Here is a 21911-nt window from a genome sequence, read left to right as displayed (position 1 = left end):
TTACAATGGTATTAATTATGTTTTCACACAAGTCAAGCAAAGTTCTTAGTGTTTCTCAGCTATTGAATGAAGAAAACTGAACCACATCCTCAGATGGAGAAGGAAACCAAACAAAGACGAGTGCAGCTTCATTCTGGAATCAAACAACAAAGAGGAAACTCTAATGTGAGTAAATTGGTGGAACAGATTGTCTGAAGGCTGCCAGAGGCAATTAATGTATTAGGAAACACACTAACACACACCGCAACCTCATCGATACGCTTTACTGACACAGCAAATGTTGTGCAGCAGCAGCTGGAACACATCCACCATCTATTACACAAGTTCATACTGTTTTATTAGCTGATTAGCTCTCCTAGAAAGCCAGAAACGGGTGCAGAGACGTGTAAGAAGATTTGAAGCGGATCTTCTTAAGCTCCAGATCAAAGACCCCTGAGATCTATCCCAAAGAGAAGAAATGAGAACATGATGTCAGTGCATTTAGAAGCACGATAAAGAAAAAGAGTTAATCTCATTAAATTATTTACATGGATGGAAAAGAGACATTGATGTGAATTAATCTGCTTGTTCTTTTGTAAAAAAACACTTTAAGTTACTGTTTGGAAGGTGTTAGATTGTGGATGGAAGTTGGCTGAGTCACTTTCTGCCTCTGCAGATATTGGTGTAAGGCTTTAGGAGACAGTGTGGCACAACACCTCTTCATAGAGCTTCGGGAGTTGACGTCACTTCTCCCGGCATGCAACAGTTCAAATCGAAACAGCGCCATATTGGCAGGCAGAAGCTCGCAGCTGGGCTATATGTTATTGTCAGAAAACTCAATCAAACAGGAAATATGGTAGATTCCTGTTGTGCCCCAGGATGCCAGAAGAGACGCGGACGACATAAGGAATGAGCCATCTACAGGATTCCCCAAGATCCAGAACGCCACGAACGTTGGGTCATTGCAATAAAACGCACCAGTGACCGGGCTAAAATGAAACTGGGGGACCCCGAGAGTAAAGGTTTTCACTTATGAAGCGACCACTTCATATCAGGTACTTAAACCAACGTTTCCTCAACTGTGTATGGTATTTATTTTAAATGCTTTTATTACTATTCTTAGTGGGATTCCTAATCTGTTATTTGTCCATCCATCCATCCATTTTCATCTGCCTATCCGGAGTCGGGTTACGGGGGCAGTAGCGTTGAGAGGCCCAGACTTCCCTCTCCCCCGCCACTTGGGCCAGCTCCTCCAGGGAAATCCCAAGGCGTTCCCTGGCCAGGTCCTTAAGTAAAAAAGCAACATCTTGTGTTTAATTGGCTAACAGCAATCACTGTCTCATTTGCTCTTCTTTCTTTATTTTGCCCTTTTTGCATAGAAAATACAATTAACGATGTTTAATCCCCACAAATAACACAAGCTCCAATGTGTTCTGCCATGTTGTGGAGTTGCTAATGATAATGCTAATGGTTAGCTTCTAGTAGCCGAGACACGCTCTGCTCTCTCCTGGATGCTAAATCAATAACAGCCTTTCTTGGTCGCGAGCTGAGATGTGCGAGTCCACAAACTCAAATTTACAATGTGACGTAGTGAGGGGTTTCTCTGTCAATTTAGGGGTTAAAAACTATTTTTATGTTCAGCATGCATGTAAAACATTCAATTGATAAAAAGAATAAAAATAATTTTTTTTAGTAATACAATTAACTGTCATGGTCTGCATCTTTCCCCATGTGTCTCCTGATGTTCTCCATCCCTCTCTAGATTCCCCTTTTGTGTCTCATAGCGCCCTCATGTGTCCTTTGTCTGCGTCTCATTTATGTGTCTTCTGTTTGTAGCCCTTCAGGTCATCCCCAGCCCCTCCAGTTGTAGCTCCAGCCTTTTTGTCCCCAGCTCCCTCCTGGTTTTCTTCATGTTCTCTTGAGCCCCCTTCAGACAGGCTATGAAAAACGGAAATGTTCCGGACTCTGTCCGTAAGACCTTTGTGTCTGAATACAAACATCCGGATACGTGTTCCGGAATTTATCCGGACGAAGCCCCTAGTAACAGGTCCGGACATGTTACGGACAGGGTGGCTGCTTCAGACTGGTGAGGTAAAGTTCCGGACAAGGGGGAGGGGGAGGAGGAGGGGACCGGGGGACGCTAGCTAGCCCGCTGCTGTAGCATGCGTCGAACCACGGCAGCTCGCCTCCTACGGTACCGCTTAGACACGCGACGGAGCGCTTCACACCGCTTCAGTGATTCCTTTAACCATTGAGCTTCATCATCCGGGTCTCTTATGCGTCTTAGTGTGCACAGAACTATGCTTAAGCGCCTCATGATTTTTATCTTGGGAGGCGCTATAGAAATGATATTTTCTTCTTCGTCTTCTTCTTAACATGAGTCCGATTCTCTTCCCCCCCCCGCGCTGCCGTCAGACATCTGGAACTTTTCCCTGCAGTGTGAATGCAGCCGAAAGGACAAGTTCCGGTACAAAAGTGGTGTGTCTGAAGACACAGTTCCGGTTAAAAACCAGATTGAATTGTCCACAAATGTTCCAGTATGTCTGTCTGAAAAGGGCTTCTGTCTCCCCACCATATTTCAGTTTTGTGTGTGTGTGTGTGTGTGTGTGTGTGTGTGTGTGTGTGTGTGTCCTTCCCCAGTCAGGTCCGGTATCCTCCCCTGCTCCTTCCTGCTCCTCCTCCCTGATTAGTTATTGCCTTCACCTGGTTCTCTCCCCACACACCTGCAGCTCATCTGCCTCCCATTATGCCCCAGTCTATAAACCCTTGTCTGTTTCTCACTGAGTGCGTTTACATGCAGCCAGTAACCCTTTTAAAACCCGAATATTCACAATAACCCGGTTCCGCACGGCAATGTAAACACCGCCCAAAACCCGGATATGCTCATAACTGGGTTTTTAAAAACCCGGTTACTACACCTGGGGTAACCTTTTTCTAACCCGAATGTTTGGTCGTGTAAATGCATATCAGGATATCCCCATCAAAGCGTGTGTTCTGCGCATGCTCTGTTCGCAAGGAATCGTGGTCTTTTGAGTAGCGAGATGTCATGTAAGCGCCAGAACACCGGAAGTAAACAACAAGTTGGGAGCAACATGGCGAGTCGCGGCACAGCACCACACTTTTGGAGTGACGAGGAAACCTCTGTCTTCATCGGTCTGGTGAAAAGTATGAACATTGTCTTTTGTTGACGGCCGAAAGTACAGAGACAGTGAAATATGACGCATATTGCATCTTGACGTAGTCCATATGTCCTGACGCTACCCCAACGTCCGCATTTAAATCGGTTTATGCAAGTTAGGGGTAACTCTTTCTATTTATGCTTGTAAACGGGTTATTCTGATCAACTCAGAAACCCGAATACCGACCTTAACCCGATCATAACCCGGATATTGGCTGCATGTAAACTTAGTCATTGTCTTGTCGGTCCATTGTATTTGTCAGTGTTGTTTTGGTGCTCTGTGTGAGCTTCCTGTCCCATCCCCAGTTTGTGCTCTAAGTGAGCTTTGTTCTCATTTTCTGGATTTTGGCTCCCTGCCTTTTGGAATTATTTTTGTTTCATCCTACAATAAAAGGATTTTACTTAATTTCAACTCCTGCCTCGTGTCATCCTGGGTTACTGCATTTTGGGTCCAAACCATCCTCGCAACGTGACATTAACAAGCTAAGTAGTCCATTTTGATGTTGTTTCTGTCAAAAGTGACTTTCTAAATAGCTACATAGTACAGCAGCATAAATGGCAGCAGAAGAAGAGTTTGCTGGAACTTTCTTCAGACACAACAAAAATAAATCACTTCATTCATGCATGATAGGGATTCTGTTAAATACAAATGTATTCAAAGCATTATTTCTCTTTTTCAGACACATAACATTGCACAACTTGTCCTCGTTACATGAATCAGAGCTAAAAGTCCAGCCTGGTTGCACATTTTCATGATAGCAAAAGTTGTTGATTGTGGTCAAAACTTTCTGTACAGATATAAGAAATAAGCAGCACTAATGTTTAAGCCTTTTATTGTGTAAATGGGCAGGCTTAAGGCTCTGATTTGTGTAGATTGGTCCTGATTGGAGCAAAATAGCTGTTCATACATGTTCTGGTCATAAAACGCAAGAGTGACCCAACAGAAAGGAAGGCCATTAAGCCTGTTTCCACTATGTGAACTTCAGGGCAATTTTATCGAACTTTCACGGCAAGCACCCATCTACATTTCACCTGAAAGGATCATTTGTCAGGCCATTTCAGGAACCAACAGATTACCTGAACTGGGGCGTGTAATCAGAAATGGCTTGGTAGAGTCACTGAGCGGGACTTGTAGTTAACTCATGCTAATTGGTTGTAACTCAGTTGGAAATGACATGAGCTCTGACAGAATAAAACTGGATGCCTTTTGGCGCTCATCTGTGACATCACTCACTGCTGAAGCAATGTCATATTTCTGACATCTTAGCAAAGTCCTGAAAGGGTTGTTTTTGACATCACGGCTGAGAGGATAGAGCCATCGCATCTCCCGATTACTTGTCCCCATCCCAGAGAGTTCCGTGAACTCTCACAATGGAAACACAGCTATTTAGTTTGGCGGGTGGGGACAAATGTCCAAAGACAAACAACTAGAAGCACAAAGAGAGTGTATAAAGGGCAAGAGGTCAAATTACCACAACTTCCTGAAAGAAAAAGGCACCCCTGCTGGGTCCTGTACCCTTAACCTCCTTTTCATCCTCAGAGGGAGGCGAACCAATCATTTCCTTACAAAAAGCCACTCCAAACACTTCATATGTAACCTAGAGTGCAACAACTTTGCTAAGCTCTCATTAGCCGACGTTGCAAATCAACTCCCTCTGAGCAGACACACTGAGACAGACTGTCTCTGTAATCCACAGCTTTCCCTCTAGAATCAGGATGAGGAAATCTGTGCTAATTAGCTCAGACCTTTTAACGGGCATTTAAGTCTTCAGAACTCTCCTTTTACCTCTGCTCCCCTACATACAGTCAAAACACGTTACTAACAACATACACATCCACTAAAACAATGACATACAAATCTTTAATGTGTATCAGGAAAGGCTCTGTCAAGCAGATTTGAATATGCTACTTTTAGGGTTTCTGTTCATCTTCAACCAAAGAGGTAAAAAAAGACTTTGTAGTCCACATCAACTGGATTTAAATGTTTGTCTTTCTTATATGTGTAAGAGTTCTCCCTCCAAACCCTGTGTTCCACAGGTTCTGCTTTATCCCTCTCTATTATTTATCCCTGTTACTTTATTTAAACGTTAGAGCTGTGTGTGTGTGTGTGTGTGTGTGTGTGTGTGTGTGTGTGTGTGTGTGTGTGTGTGTGTGTGTGTGTGTGTGTGTGTGTGTGTGTGTGTGTATGTGTGTGACCCCAATATAAGATCTGCTACAGTAAGGTGAAGTTTTTCTGTCAAATAAGCTTAAAAAAAGAATAGAGATAAAGATACATACATGAAGGGCAGAATATACTCGTGTGTGTGTGTGTGTGTGTGTGTGTGTGCGTATGTGTGTGACCCCAATATAAGATCTGCTACAGTAAGGTGAAGTTTTTCTGTCAAATAAGCTTAAAAAAAGAATAGAGATAAAGATACATACATGAAGGGCAGAATATACTCGTGTGTGTGTGTGTGTGTGTGTGTGTGTGTGTGTGTGTGTGTGTGTGTGTGTGTGTGTGTGTGTGTGTGTGTGTGTGTGTGTGTGTGTGTGTGTGTGTGTGTGTGTGTGTGTTCGACCAGTGAGAGCTCTGAAGTGAATGCAGCTCATTACAATATTCATGAAGCTGGGCAGCGTTAAACCAAAAGCTGTTATCATTAAACTGACCTCTAATCCTCCGCCTGGTATCATAAAATAAACCGCATGAATACCAAGTCCAGTTTTCTCCAGCTTTACTGCTTTGCCATTTTTTGCTTTTAACATTTTACTCAGGCCATGTTGTCTCTGCTGAATAAGAATGAACGACACCTTCTGCTGTCATATTTATTTCCTGCTGACCAAAAGCAGCTTGCTTCTCACACCAAACCTTCCGTCAGGAATCTTAGCGTGACCTGTGACCCAGCTCTCACCCTGGATTCTCATGTCAGTTCTATAGAGCTCCGGGAGTTGACGTCTCTTCTCCCGGCAAGCAACAGTTCAAATCGAAACGGCGCCATATTGGCAGGCAGAAGCTCGCAGCTGGACTATTTGTTATTGTCAGAAAACTCAATCAAATGGGAAATATGGTAGATTCCTGTTGTGCCCCAGGATGCAGAGCAGACGTGGACGACATAAGGAATGAGCCATCTACAGGATTCCCCAAGATCCGGAGCGCCGCAAACGTCGGATCACTGTAATAAAATGCACCAGTGACCGGGCTGAAATGAAACTGTGGGGTCCCGAGAGTAAAGGTTTTTGCTTATGCAGCGACAACTTCATATCAGGTACTTAAACCAACGTTTCCTCAACTGTGTATGGTGTTTATTTTAAATGCTTTTATTACGATTCTTAGTGGGCTTCCTAAACTTATTTTGGCGTGGCTTTTTCTGTCTTATTACTCATAGCTACAAGTAAACATCACGTAAAACGTTGCCTCGTGATTTCTGCGTGCTGCCGTTTACGTGTTTTATTATCACAGCAATTAACCGGCTAAGCTGTATTTAATTTTTAAGCAATGGTTGATCAATTGTCAGATCACACATAAAAAGCACTTTGGATTGCTATTATCTGTCTCACCGAGACAGATCTCAGACAGATCCTGAGACGCTCCTGCCTGACATTTTTATTTTATTCACGGAAAAAAATCCAACTAGTGATTTCTCTTGGAGTTCAATTCATGCATTCAAACAGCACAGCACTCTATTTAAACTTCTGACATGCAAATCTATGTGATTTGTCCATCCTTTGTCCATCCATCCATCCATCCATCCATCCATTTTCATCTGCTTATCAGGAGTTGGGTCGCGGGGGCAGTAGCGTCGAGAGGCCCAGACTTCCCTCTCCCCAGCCACTTAGGCCAGCTCCTCCGGGGAAATCCCAAGGGGTTCCCCGGCCAGGTCCGGTAAGAAGTCCGCTCTGACAGCTTCTGGCGTTTTTAAAAAGTATCGCAGGGGCACGGTAAGGGTCGGAGATGTTTAGTCTATTTAATTTCTGACTATATAAAACGATTTCTTCGGTTTTAAAGTGTGAAGTAAACTGCGACGAAGTAAAATCCAAGCCGATCCCGTTCATGTTCATGTCTACGATCCGTGTTTGTTTACCTTTTTTTCCTGCCAATATGGCGTCTACTAACGTTGCTAAGCTGAGTCCCATTTTGTCCCGTTCTGAACTTGAGACAGTTCTCCACACCTTCATCTCCTCACGCTTAGACTACTGTAAATTTCTTTTCACGTGTCTGAGCAGAACCTCCCTGAACCGTCTACAGGTGGTTCAGAACGCCTATGCTCGGCTTCTGACCAAGTCCTCCAAACACACCCACATCACCCCGCTTCTCCTCAATCAATCAATCAATCAATCAATCAAAGCTTTATTTATAAAGGACCTTCCGCAACCCTGTCAGGAAGCCCATAGCGCTGAACATGGTACAGTTGTACGTAAATATATTGAAAAAATCAACAATAAAAGAAATTCAAATTACAAAATACAAATTACAAAATACAAAATGGAAATTATAAGATAGATGAAACATTCGGGCAAAGGACAAATGCGTGAAACACATTTGGATTGAGTGGATGGATTGAGTGTCCAATGAAAACTGTGGAATGGATTCAACATAAAAGAGGGCCAAAATCAAACATGTTCTGGAAACGCCAAGCGGAGGAGGTGTGTTTTCAGGTGATTCTTAAAGACTGGCAGAGAAGGGGACAGCCTAACTGAGGGTGGCAACTGGTTCCAGAGTAACGGTGCTAGGACTGAGAAAGCCCGGTCCCCACGGGTACGACACCTAGACCGAGGGACAGCGAGCAGGCCTTGATCAGAGGAGCGCAGAGCGCGTGATGGGGAATGTTTGTTCAGGAGAGTGGCCAGATAGGGGGGACCACCACCCTGGAAGAAATGATAAACAAAGACGAGTATTTTCAATTGTGAGCGATAGCAAATCGGAAGCCAGTGCAGGGAGGCCAGAACTGGACTGATGTGGTCCTGTTTCCTGGTCCCAGTCAGGAACCTGGCAGCGCTGTTCTGCACAACCTGTAGACGACGCAGTGTTGACTGACACAACCCTGCATATAGAGAGTTGCAGTAGTCAAGCCGAGAAATTACAAAGGCATGCAGTACCCGCTCCAGGTGGGCTCTCGACAGCATATGCTTCACTGGCTGCCAGTCAACTTCAGGGTTCATTTTAGGATCCTGGTTCTGGTCTATAGGGCCTTACATGGAAAAGCACCATCTTACATTGGTGATCTTCTTAGTCCCTACACCCCCAGCAGGTCCCTGATGTCCAGTGATCAAAGCCTACTGGTTGTGCGGCGCACCAGGCTAAAGACCAAAGGTGACAGATCATTTGCTGCTGCCTTAACATAGGGCTAGACAGGAAATCACACGTTTTACACATTTTCAGTATAAAATCCCAGGTAATTTTCAAAATAAAAGTATTGCAGCGATGCAATTTCATATCTATGTAGATTGCGTCAATACATGTGACCTAATGGTTTATTTACTCCCTGCATCGGACCAGAAGTGCGGCAGTGTGTTTTTCACGGCTTTAATCCTGGCAGTGGAGAGGAACAACATCATATATGACATCAAACAGCGATATCAAATGTGGGGTGTGGTGCCTTGGTCTGCCTGGGTGTTCGTGGCTCCCGGGTCAGGGGGTTTAAGATCTTTGGCGCCTGCCTGGTCAATCCCGGTGGCTGCCTGGTGGGGTCTGGGTCCCTGGGCTCTGCTGGGTCCTCAGCGGGGGTGGTCGCCCCTGGGTCCCAGGTCGCTGGGGAGTGGGAGGCGGGCCTGTGGGCTTGCCGCTGATATCTCCCGGGGCTCTGCCGGCTGCTGGTTGTGGCCCCCCGGGGCGATCCTCTGCGCCTCTCGAGGGGGGCGGGGGGCCTTTCTGGTTGCAGTCTCCTTGGGGTTCCTGTATTCTGGGGCAGCGCCTGGATCTCTGGGACTTGGAGCTCCCCCCGTCTCCTATGCATCTTTGGGGGCAGATCTGTGGTCCCTCACACTCTCTATTGGACGCTCCTATAGAGAAACCTTACATAAACAAGCGCGTGTACACACACAGGTGCTCACATGGTGCTCTCAAAGGTATGGGCTTGGGCACATTCAACACTTGTCTCAAGGCTGTCGTTGCCACTAAATGCACTGTGATTTATTATCGTGTGATTGTTCAGTTAAATAATGTTGATTTTATATTTCATCATCACGTTGACGCAGTGATAGCTTGCTCCTGATGTATTGTTGTGTGTCCCATTTTTTTCTGCTCTTCTCTTTCTGCAGGTCTAGAAGCAGACTCTTGTTCATTACTGTTTATTTTTGTGGAACCCCCCCCCCCCCCCCCTTTCTCTCTCTTCCCACCATTTGTCTTTTCCTTTCTCTTTCACCTCTGTCTCCGTGTCTGGTCGGAATTACAAAGCATTCAAAAACAATAACAATAAAATTTGAAGTATCAGGCGTGACATTTAAAGCAGACGCTTTGATGCTCCACCTGAGAATAAATCTGTAAGGCTTGTTACCAGCATTCAGACCTCAATTCTGCTTGCTTCACAGCCAGACAGGACACGTAAAAAAAAAAAAAAAAAAAGTGATTTCCTTCTTTTGGGTTTAATGGCAGAAGACATGAACTCGATGGGGTTTTGTGATCTCGTGATTAAAGCGAGGAGGATCACAGCGGAGAAGCCGCTGTGCGGCTGAGACTCTTCCAGTGTGCACTGGAGTGCAGCGATTGTCGCGAGAAAACCTTTCGATTGCCGTTCTGCACCGCTGATACTTCCAGTGTGCAATAGGGGGTTATAATCGTACTGTTTATAATAACTCTTATCACCCCAAATGAATTTATAAACCAGAAATGCACCTAAAGAGAAAATCATATCCATCCGCTCCCACTGGCTAGTGAAAGTAGTATTAGTTTCAGTGTACAGATATGATAGCCATATTAATGTCATGGGTAACATATGTAAGGTGAGATCCCCTCATTCCTTCACTCGGCCTCCACCCTTTACAGCACTTACAGTCAGCTCCTGTTACTAATGGTCTCCCTTTTACCCTTTATGTTCTCAACCTGCCAATTCAGTAAAGAAATGTGAAAAAACGAGTCACGGATGCAAGAAGCAGATATGAGCGACGGAAATGAACAATAGACATAATCTAACTAATCACAGCCGAATTTGTCTCTGCGTCTGTTTCTTCTTATTGCTGCACCCCAGCAAATCTTGACAGATCGGTAGAGGAGTGAGTCTGTCTACTTTTACACAAACACTTCTACACTCGAGCAATCAAACTTTTGTCTACAGACACGACTCTTACAGACAGATCAACGCAACAATTCTCCAGCTAATCTGTGCATGATGAAAATTATGTGTGTTGCAGGATCAATTCTGAAATGATTAAATGACAAAATTGAAGGAAAATTCTGGATTTAACATTTAGTTTTGCATGAATTGGTTTAACAGAGAAGCATCCATGTTGGCAGGTAAGAATGTAAAACTTTTTTATTCTCTCCCTATTCATGAAAGCGTATGAGAGAAGACTGTCCCGCGGTCTTGAATACTAATGTTTGGTGTTTGAAGCTTTACTATGCATTATCTGCAAATAGGTTTAAGAGGGGGTTGGAGTGCAGAACAGAACAACGGCAATGAGAATAACAGGAAAACTTGACAAGACTAGATAAAAACATTTAGAATGTTATTTTTAATGCCAATTCTCATGATAGCAAACTAGAACAGTTTCATCACAAGTTAGAAATAGTCTTCAAATCACAATAAAGTGGGTCATCAATGGGAATATAATTGTTGTTCTTGGATTTTCACATTTTAAGAGTTTTTACTTGCTTGGCTCTTGCCCTTGTTGGTCTAAATCAGTGGTCCGCAAATGGCGGCACACGGGCCACATCCGGCCTGCAAGCCCTCTCTTTGTGGCCCCCAAACCCCGCGTGCAACCACCACCCCCACCCCCGATGGCTGACCGGGAGGTGTAGGATAGATAGAGCTGAGGAAAATAATCAAATAATCAATGAGATGCGGGCAGAAACGATTCTGCATCATAGAAGAGTACCATAATCAATTATAGTGGAATGTAGTTTTGTTATTTTAACGGCGGCACCACCGCAGCATCCAGACCTGTCAGAGCGGCGTTCTCCACATTTACCAGGTAGGAAACTTTGTTCTGCCTTTATGTGGTACTGCAGGGCTGAGCGCTGGAGTTCTAACCTGAGACCGAACCCGAACCCAATCAGCCCGACCGGTTCTGTTGGATTTGGGCCGTGAATTATGTTAATTGAGCGGTACAGGATCAGCTCGGGTGCAGGATCGGCTCGGGGTCCTTCGACTGCCGATGACGTCAAAGTAGTTGATTGGCTGAACATGAAGCATACGGAAGTTACGTTATCACGTTATGATTTTGATTGGTCACAACAAATTTGCGGTCGTAGTCTTAGCGATTGTAGTCCTGTAGTCCAAAAATCAACACTTTTTGGAGAAAATATGTCGCAGCAAAGGCTGCGAAAATATGTTTGAATTTCCAAAGGAAATGTAAAATATAAGCAAACGGTGACCCTCAAAAGCTCTTGATGTTGATGAAATGGGGCAAAATAAAATATAAGAACTTTACTGAAAGACACCAAGGAATATTTTGAGTCAAAGAATGTATTTAGATAACAACTAAGGAAATATACAGACAAACTCCCCATTAATACAAACAGATATGACTTCACATATAAGAACTGTTCTATTTTTTGTCAGTCCGATGTTGGTTTTATGCAGTTTCACATTCTTTACAAAACAAAGATAATATGGTGTTTTATTAACAAATTACAATTATAAAGAAAACATTTAGGTGTTAACAAACAAGAATTTATTAACAAAACTGCTGATGTCTTTCCAAAATGTATGTGTGAAAGCCGAGTAGATTTGCAGTAATGTGACGTCATCAGCGGGCGCTGGACCCCGAGCCGATCCGGCACCCGAGCAGATCCTATACCGACACCGGCCCTCTTGCTTCTGGGTCTTTTTTTGTGAGTGGCCCTCGGACCATTATAATTGAGGACACCTGATTAATTGCATATGCAATTAAATTGCAATGTGACAAAAAGAGATTTTCTAATCGCAAAGGCTGAGATTTGACAGGCAGTGAGTGGTTAGCACAATGCTAATATACATGGAAAAACCCATAGGAATGCTGATGCCAATATCGCCGATTACATTCTTACAAATTACGAATTAGGAACATGCCAAATGATTACATTTGGAGTCTAATAAAATATAAAAACTGCCATCAATCAAATAAATACAGACAGGTATTTTAGTAAAGCTAGAAAACTGTAAGAAACTTTTACTCCACAGAGTTTTGGCTAGCAGCTATTAACATAACTGAACTATGGAAGCTCTGCATAAACAAGACGTCAAAAACTCTAAACACAAAACACTTCAATAAATAGGACGCACTTCTTTCCTGCTAATACATTTTCACAGTTGATGCTAATACCTATGCTCCTTCAAGGGATGTGCTACTGGCTACAAAACATTGCACCTTCAAATACAAACTTTTGTCTTTACTTGTGAGTGTTTATGTATATGTAGACAAATAAACTTGACATGATATGTAGATAAATATGTAGATACATAAACTTGTTTACATTCCGCACAAGTTTTTTTCCTTCCATTTGTTGAAGAATATGAGAAAAGCCCCTTCAGAAAGTAATCGTGAATTAAATTGCAACAGCAATATTGAAGAAAAAAATTGCAATTAGATTATTTTCCAGAATCGTTCAGCCCTAGTTCCTACTGCATAATCTGGGTTTTCAGCACAATTAGAACCAGTTCATCTTCAGCAATACCAACACCTTTATATGCATTTAAAAAAACCCGACATGAGTCTAGGGGAAAAGTTTAGTTTTATGGTGACGTGTATGAAAATACAAAGTTGATACAAACATTTATGCCAATTGTTTCATCAGGTGGTGCAAAGACACATCCTTGTTTCACATTAAAAGTGAAAAGTAATGAATCCTTCTTAAGTTCATATGGTTGTTAGTCTTATTAGAGTTAATCATAAAAACATTAGTAGCATTAACAGCTTCATATAATAAAGGTGGATTCAATCCCCAGATGACCAACTAACAAAGTTTTTTTCTTATCTAACATCACAGCTCAATGCAACATTTATGACATTTGGCTCCAAGAGAATTAAACTTTATCTGTGAATATGCAGTGAACAATAAAGGGGAACATTTTTAAATAAACCAGACAAACTATGTGAAAACCTTTAAATACGCCGCTATAATGTGAAATTAAAGATGAGCCAAAATACATTTTCAACAAGATTATCTTAACTGCTAGAACACGACGAACCTGGTGCCAGGTACATACGCACTTCCAGTAACAAAGTTGTAACAAAATTGTACCAAAAACACGCTTAATATGTACCAATATGTGCAAACTGCACACGCACGTAACGGGAAGAGGCTCATCTAAACGACAGAATCCACGTTTTCTACCTCAACAACACACAATGCCAACAATAAGCAACACTAAGCAGTTGATTGAAAATTCCATAAAAACATGTTAACTCCACCAAAAACACATAGTAGTGACAATGCAATATGATCCTACCCACAGCTCACAAACTCCACTTTGCCAAAGAATGAAGCAACGTCAGGTGGCTTTTAATATTAAATTCAAACCAAAGCAAAAGGAAAATTCTTCCTCGTTGACCTTCCTGCACCACCTTACATCCAGACCCATTTATAACACGGTCAACATCCATCAGGTTTGTCCTGCATTTTATTTATTTTACTACATGAGCTGCTGATCGTATGAATGTGTGTGTGTGTATGTGTGTGTGCGTGCAGGAGCAATAAACTGTATTATTATTATTGATTCTTTGTGTAAACATTTCATCAGAGCATGGGAGCAGAGCAAAGGCTTTCATCTCTGCAGATTTAACACGTGCACACATTTAGTTTTTGTTCTGCTCTTGTCGCCACCACAAGATCAATTTCAGTGAAGAAACCAAACACAGCCAAAGACATAGAAGAGACAAACCAGGAACAAAACACAAACATCGAGCAGGTGTCGGTCAGGGTGTCAGGCAGGAGTCTCTAAACAGCAGTGAGCTCAGCAGACAGGCTTGACAGAAGCACGTGGACGTGGGCTGAGTTGGATCCAGCAGCTCATTCCCTCATCAATCACTCCACCGTCTCCCGCTGCATGGCCAGGTCATCACCTCTTTCTAATTGCCTGTTTTTCTGTTTATCTTCGCTACGTCCCTCACTCTTGACCTCAGCCAGTGCATCCAAACCATCTTTCTGCATCAGCAAAAAGACATCATCCTGCACAAACTTACATTATGTTTATGTTTATTTATTTGGCAGACGCTTTTATCCAAAGCGACGTATCATTTTTAACTTGTAGGGCATGTTGTGATCTGTAGGGGAAACCGGAGTACACTGAGGAAACCCACGCATGCATGGGGAGAACGGGCAACTCCACGCAGAAAGGCCACAGCCGAGTTTTGAACCTGCAACCTTCTTGCTGCAAGGCAACAGTGCTAACAACTGCGCCACCATGCAGCACATTAACTCATGAGTCTGGGAAGCTTACTTCCCCTCACGTTTACTTTTCTGTCTATTCTATTAATTTAATGCTAGTTGGGGCAAAGATGAATGTGATGATGCTTGTTTGTCAAAATAAAGATATAAAAGTTACAGAAACAATAACGCTTTGTTATTTCAGATTTTGTGTGTATTTAGGTCATAAATGCAGAATATGAAAGTAGATGAACACTCTAAGTTTATAAAGCTCCAGAAAAAGAAGAAGACAGTGTGAAGAAGTTAAAAGATCTATAATTGGGTGGGCGGTAAGGCAATACTGAGGCAGAAAAGAGGGGTAAGTAGCTAATTTTTCATATTCCTAAGACAGCTGGCTCAAAGAGAAAATCACACAAACGCACACACACAAATTCCTCCCTTCCAGCTGCTGCCAAGCCGATCAGCACTGAGAGTAATGGGGTGCATGTCCCCCTTGTGATTCTCAGGTGGAGGTAGCTGGACCAATCTCGGTCTCAGCTGCAGACTCCTGGGAAAACCCAGTCAATGATATTAGAAGGGAAAACAAAATGACCTCCACTGCAGCTGCACAGCAGCAGAAAGAACGTCCAGACAAAAAGAACCGGAAGAAAAAAGAAGGTTACTGCAAAAAAAGCTGGGGAGGGGCAAGATGCAAACAGAGGCAACACTGGAGACCCCCGTCTTTCCAGAAAAGAGACATAAAGCTGGATGGCCAGTGAGGGTTGGCTGCAGAGAGCTCCTCTGCAGTAAGTGGTTATTGATTGCATGACGAGAGCCCAAGAATTCCTCCTCTAGTGGAACCGATGAAAGATGCTGCTGACTTTTGGCCCTGCTTTCATAATTGCAAATTCAACAGAAACGTGGGAGAAGGAATGCACTTAACAGCAGACATAATCACCTTAACACAGCACATAAAAAAGATACGACCCGAATGAGAAACATTAGAGTAAACTCAGCGTTTAGGCACATTAATGAGAGGCTCTGGCACATCAGTGACCTTTTCAGCACTAATGATCGAGGATGGCAGCTGTAACAGTGGTAGGGACAGAATACACACACACACACATGCATGCATGCACACACGCACACACAGTTTGGAGTTACACAAGTAAATCAAGCCACACAGACAATATCTAGCTGATGCAAAGTGACCTTTGAAATCCAAATGGGACTAAAATCTGAACTCGGTTGGTCCTTCTAACACACACACACACGCACGCATGCACGCGCACACACACGCACGCACGCACACGCACACAACTGCTTGTTTAATCAGAAAAACTGATTAGGAGACACACTCCAACTCCTCTTTATTGATTACTTCTAGAGGTGCATCTGTTGCATGACGGCTCGGTGAGATTAAATATATTCATGTCAGAATTACAGTCTTTATGTGAAAATGTTAATTGTACAAGATATTAATGAACCTAGAGGCCTTTATACCACCGGTGTGTGTGTGTGTGTGTGTGTTTGAGAAAAGCTTAATGAAGATTTTCCCCAGGAATTAAGAGTTTGATAACTATAGACATGCAGCTTGGACCTACATGGACCTAGTCATTACCAAAAGCACACATCAAACTTTCTTGACCTATTCAGACCAGAAACACTCAGCTGGAACATAAAATATTCATTTGTTGTATCAGATGTTTACATTTGAGAGAAACTCATTAAACATGACATATTATAATAAATAAATTAATTAATTATCACAGTAACGCATCATAGTTGCATGTTATTCTGTGATCACTCTGGAAAATTAGTAAAGACCATTAAAAGTAACTTAATTATGTTTTGGTGTCAGAAATGAGCCCTGTGTGTCTCACAGAAGCTATGAATTGATCCAGAGCCAACGATTCCTGATGAGACCTGATTGGTTCGATCAGATCAAGACGAATTAAGAGGTTCAGCTTTCCCTGGTGGCACTGCGTCTCTCCAGCAGCTCAAATGATTTAATCAGCTGAAATCAATGACGTATCCAAACATGTCGCCGCATGGGTTTGACATGGTTGTCTTTTCAATTTTAGCACAAACATTCATTCTTACCCTCAGATTCCTGGAGTTGCTCATCCTTTACGTTCTCGCTTCCAAAACTCTCCAAAAAATAAATAAAAAAGACCCGCAGGCGCGTTACGCAACCGCGCTGTCCGCTCAGGGTCCCGGACACGTCAAAGACCACAACTCAGCTTCTCCCCTCGAGGCATCTCCGTTTATTTCTTTACAGGCGTAACACAGACAAACTCCGACGGCATTAAACGTCTGATGGCCCCGAGAGAGAGAGAGAGAGAGAGAGAGAGAGAGAGAGAGAGAGAGAGAGAGAGAGAGAGAGAGCGAGAGAGAGAGAGAGAGAGAGAGAGAGAGAGAGAGAGAGAGAGAGAGAGAGAGAGAGAGAGAGAGAGAGAGAGAGACCACGGGCTTCACTCTCTGGTTTGGAAACGTTCACGCATTCGAACCTCTCCGTCTAGAGCCGTTTGTTTCGGTCCAGACTGAAGACGCGCCGCCACCTCCAGCACGAGGAGGGATAAAGACTGACCGACTGATGGACCAACCAAGAGCCGTTTCTGAGGAGGCGGGTGTGTGCGTGCGCTTCACAGCGCGCGTGCCTAATCCGCGTGTAGCTGCGCGCAAACACAGCAGAATGAAATGTGACAGAAAGTGTCCAGAAGGGATCCTTAAGGAGCATGATCCCAGTTTCAGGCTCAATCAGCTCGGAGGTCATGAGAATCAGTCAAAAACACACTTCAGTGTTTCCTTTCTGGTGACAAAGTGACACAAAGATTTTCCCATGTGTGAGTCAACTATTTCCACAAGCTGTTTGTAAGAAATCTTATCCTTGTTTTATTAGTTCATTCAGCTGGAAAGGTGAGTGAATATCTGCAGAAAAGACAGTAAATGCAAAACTCAGTGATTAACTTTTGTGATCATTCATCTGTAGAAATGCTGCACCGATCTGCAAAACTTGGTATGACAGATGCTCACATCCAATTTTCATCTTTAATTAAAAAAAAGATTGCATTTACACCTTTTAATCTGAGGACATTGTAACACATAACCAATAGCCAAACAACAGTCTTTATGAGTCCAATTCAGCGCTTTTGCTTAACATGCCTCTTTTTTGCACGACTCGGGTGCAGAGGGAAGCTGATGTGCAGTTGAGCGCATCGCCTCGTCAGCTGGTGATGTATGAGAGTGATTTGTGTGCAGACAGAAAAGAAAACACTGAGCAGTCCTTCTAGAATTAGATGTGGGAATAAAAACAGGGGTCAGCTGAGACCTTGGCTCCTGGAAGTCCTCTCTGGAAAACTCATAATGGAGTGTCCAGGGCATGTTTTTGCAAACACAAGCACAAGACAAAGTAATCCTGCAGAAAGCATGAAGAGTTGTTCCTGTTTTCTTTAGTTTTTTTTTCTCATGTAAACCTAAACGAGTCAAATTGAAAACAAGTGCAGTGTTTGTTTTGCTGTGAGCTGCTTGTGGATGAGTTGGAGGGTGGAAAGCAGCCCAGAGATGCAGCAGATGACGTGTGGGAGGATCAGGACGATGTCTGTGGGAAGATTTGGCTATTAGCAACAGAGGCGCAAAGTCCATCTCGTTGGAGCGATGATAGATTTGTGCATCTGGCCAGACGAATGCAATCCTCCATACTTTTAACATAAAGGAGCAAAAATTAGCAGTCAGAAATGAGAGATGCTGATTCTGGTTTATCGATTTTCCTTAAAGAGCAAGTCACCCCCTACAATAAACTTACTTCATTCCCACTTCATGTTTGAAAAATGCAACAAATGCTGTTGCTTGGCAAACCAAGAGGGCGGAGCCGCTAACAAATACACACACACACAGGCTCACAATGGCATTATGACATCAGAATATATCAGATGACATCATAGCATACCTCTTAGCCAATAGCGGTGGCAGATTTAAATTCAAATACAGTGCAGAATTTTTCCCTGACGACGGCGCAACACTGACAGTTTTAGGCAGAATATTTGAATTTTAACCAAGATGCACTGAAGTACCAAATTATTGACTACACATGTCTGTAGCATGATTAGACACTCCTTTATATAGTTTATCAGCAAAAAAAATGTGATTTGGGGGTGACTTGCTCTTTAAGATCTAAATTCCATATTTTTTAATCACTGGTTGAGCTGATCTTGCCAAATGTCAACCAATTCAAACACCGTTTGATTTTTTGGGGCGCATGTCTATCAAATACCCATAAGCATGACAAAAGATTGCCCTTTAACCCTCCTGAACCCTCCCCAACCTTTCGTCATGTCGCTCTGGGTGCAACAACAGCGACAGGCCTTGATCATTTCAGACTTAGAGCCGTAAATATCCTTCAGGTAATCAGATTAAGGTTCCTCAAACAGCCAGGAGAAGTGCTGTACTCACACAGGTGAGTAACACCATTATGAAGCTCTGATTTGATCAACAGAACAGTGTTGAGATTTTAACTCTTATACATTCTTGAGTCTGTAGGACTGTTCAAATCTATTAACTACATCCGTTGTGTTGCTGTGAAACTCAGTGGCTCCAGCTGAATGAATGAAGGCATCATTTACTCTAGGCTTAACAGGATAAGGCATTCCTTCAGCCGGACTAACCTACTTAGCCCTTCCTGTCTCAGAGTCAAGCACTTCCTATTGACTCACCAGCAACAGCTTTTCCCTTCATGCTCTCACCATTCCTTCCTTCCCAACAAAGAAGGAAGGGAATCTGATATTAAAACTGCACAACTAGATCATGATTTGGATTCGGATTGACATTACGACCGAATGCCTTTATATGTGGTTTGGAAGCTCTTTAGTGATTAAACTCCCTCTGGTGTTGGAGGAGCTCACCCTGTCAGCCCTCTGTTGGCCATGTGAGGACATAGCAATGTCTGCACACGCTCAATCACAATCTTTCACTCGCCCTCACAGCTGAACACTATATTATGTGTGTATTGTGGTTTTGTTTCAAGCTCGGGCAGATCGGTTTTCCTCCCAACGTCAGACAGCATGAATGTCTTCACAGCTGCTCACGGACATGACTGTTGCCTGACCTCAAGTGTGCTGAGAGTGGACTGAAGCCAGACCTAAAATAGACATCATCATGGTTTAAGGAAGTGATATTCTTAGACTTATTGCCAAAGTGTGTTTTAAGTAGACTCTGGAGCGGAAGTAACGTGTAAAGCTTTTTAAACGCTGATGTTTCTCATTCATTTTGGAGTAAAGATGTCTCCAACGCGGGGAAATATGACAAGCATCATGTTAGAAGCATTATGTGAATGACTCCGTCAGGGATCACACAGTGACAGCTGTGGTCACACACTGTGAGGACATGAGCTGAACATGTAGGCTGAAAACAGTGTCTAAATATACCTGCCTGAATAGTTACATAACAGTTTGTATCCACTGCAAAACTCACCTTATACATCCTTTTGTGCTGCCATGCGTGCCTCTGATGCCTTTATAAACACTCAAAATGTAAAAAAAAAAAAGGTCTGTCTATCCATTTTCTCTCAGTGTTTGGTTTCAGGAATCATGTGCCTAAAACACACCGTTTCCTAAGTCCCTATTTGTGATGTCACAACGCTGCTGCTGGAGGAGCAGCAGCTCTACTCCAAGCACCTTCTGGATAGTGGAGCTTCTCAGCTTATAGCAGCTTGAGCAGAGGATGGGTGGGCGTGCCTAGTCCCAGCTTGTTTTCTTAAAGTGACAGAGCCCTGAAATGGCTCATTGTGCAAATACTGAAACTGCTGAAATCGGTTTATGTCAGAGGGATTTAGAGCAAAAAACTTCATAAACATGATTTGTATCGACCATAAAACTACTATAACTTAAGAAATCTAAATTTTAAATGTCCCCTTTAATGCGTCTCAGCCAATTGTATCAAGTCACATTTCTTCACAGAACCAATAGGAGCACCTGACCAGCTCTTTAGTGAAACCTGGAGGTGTGATGGGCTGATCTTTTCATCTCTTGAGAGCGAGGAGGTTAGCGATAATCTGAGCTGGATACAGAATGTTTATCTAAAACCTAAAGGCAGGGAGCTTTTATCAAGTAGTTTCATTACGGTAGGGATAATAGAACACTAAAAAACTCATCAAGCGAGAGAAAAGGAGAGACCACAGAAAATAGGCACAACAGCTGTCCAAGGAATCCACCCCTCTTTCAAACAACACAGGCTTTTCAAATGCGAACATGAGCCTTAAACCCCAACATGACATCATCTAGCCTGAGCCAGATCTCATTATGACAAGACAGGGAGCTATTTCGTTTTTATCAACACACTGTACCACAATGAGAGACCTCTTCCAGCTTTAACCCCTAGATCTGCCTTAGCCTTAAATGAATAATAGATGCGTTTGGAGTCTATGCGGAATACTTATGAGTAGTCAGTGTGTTACCTGCATTAGGCAGCAATCAAAGCAATCTCAGGGGAGAATTGCAGGGAAATTGTAATTCATGAGGAATCTTCCTGCTCATCTCCTGCTCAGAGGAATTGTTTGTGCTCTTCAATACTGATAAGCTAACTGCTAGTCTAGGTAGAGACAAAACCACAGTGTATTGACCCTTTGCACATACACCACTTGATCGCGTGGGTTTTCCGGTAGTGATACAAGCTGCAATTTTGAACCAAATGACGTTTATGCAAAGACTTCTGTGGCAGACCAGTGTAGCGTGAGGATTAATTAAAACTCTTAAATTTCAAACTTGTCTTTTCATTGAACTGAAACACAGACACGCGGATATGATCGTCAGTTTATCGATGAAAACAACCTTTGAGTCTTCTTATCTCTATAACATTTCGTTATTAATTTGTAAAAATTAATATTCCAGATTATTCTGTAGAATGGTTCCTCTTTAATAAAAGAGCCATAAATCATTACACTACACCAGTAATCCAAGTAGTTCAGTAGTATTACAGTAATCCAAGTGAGAAGTGACAAGACTATTTACTAAGATGATATAAAGACAAGTTGAGTTTACACCCTCATCTGTTAGTGCAGCCAACCTCACAGCAAACTGTGACCATTTTACTGGGAAATCAACAAAAATAAAAACTTATATAAAAGTACAAACTACAGATGTTCTGATCATGTGATCTTCAGGAAATCAGAATTGGTGGGAAATAGCGGATATCAACCATTTAAAATGACTAACATTACTTTTTAAATCATTCCATGTCTAGAAGGTTTGGTGCTGTCCTTGAAATTCACGGTGATCATACAAAATACTAGATGTAGTAGTT

At 42.8% G+C, this 21911-nt stretch overlaps 1 protein-coding gene across 4 annotated transcripts in view; it reads right to left on the bottom strand.

The window, feature by feature from the left end:
* rtkna (rhotekin a) overlaps nucleotides 1-21911 on the bottom strand; it is a 79650-nt gene that overhangs the window by 19575 nt on the left and 38164 nt on the right. The window contains exon 1 of one of the 4 annotated variants that reach the window (XM_015972402.3): nucleotides 16719-16891. The exons of the other annotated variants lie outside the window; for them this stretch is intronic. Within the exon in view, the coding sequence (XP_015827888.3) occupies nucleotides 16719-16742 (24 nt within the window). The 5' untranslated portion in view covers nucleotides 16743-16891. Of the gene's footprint in view, nucleotides 1-16718; nucleotides 16892-21911 lie in introns of those variants that run through there. 4 annotated transcript variants of the gene reach the window in all.

This window comes from Nothobranchius furzeri, chromosome 17 (genome assembly GCF_043380555.1).
Source record: "Nothobranchius furzeri strain GRZ-AD chromosome 17, NfurGRZ-RIMD1, whole genome shotgun sequence".
In the NCBI taxonomy this organism is placed as follows: Eukaryota; Metazoa; Chordata; class Actinopteri; order Cyprinodontiformes; family Nothobranchiidae; genus Nothobranchius; species Nothobranchius furzeri.
Note: the sequence above shows the minus strand (reverse complement) of the source record. Positions and strands in the feature narration are given on the sequence as shown.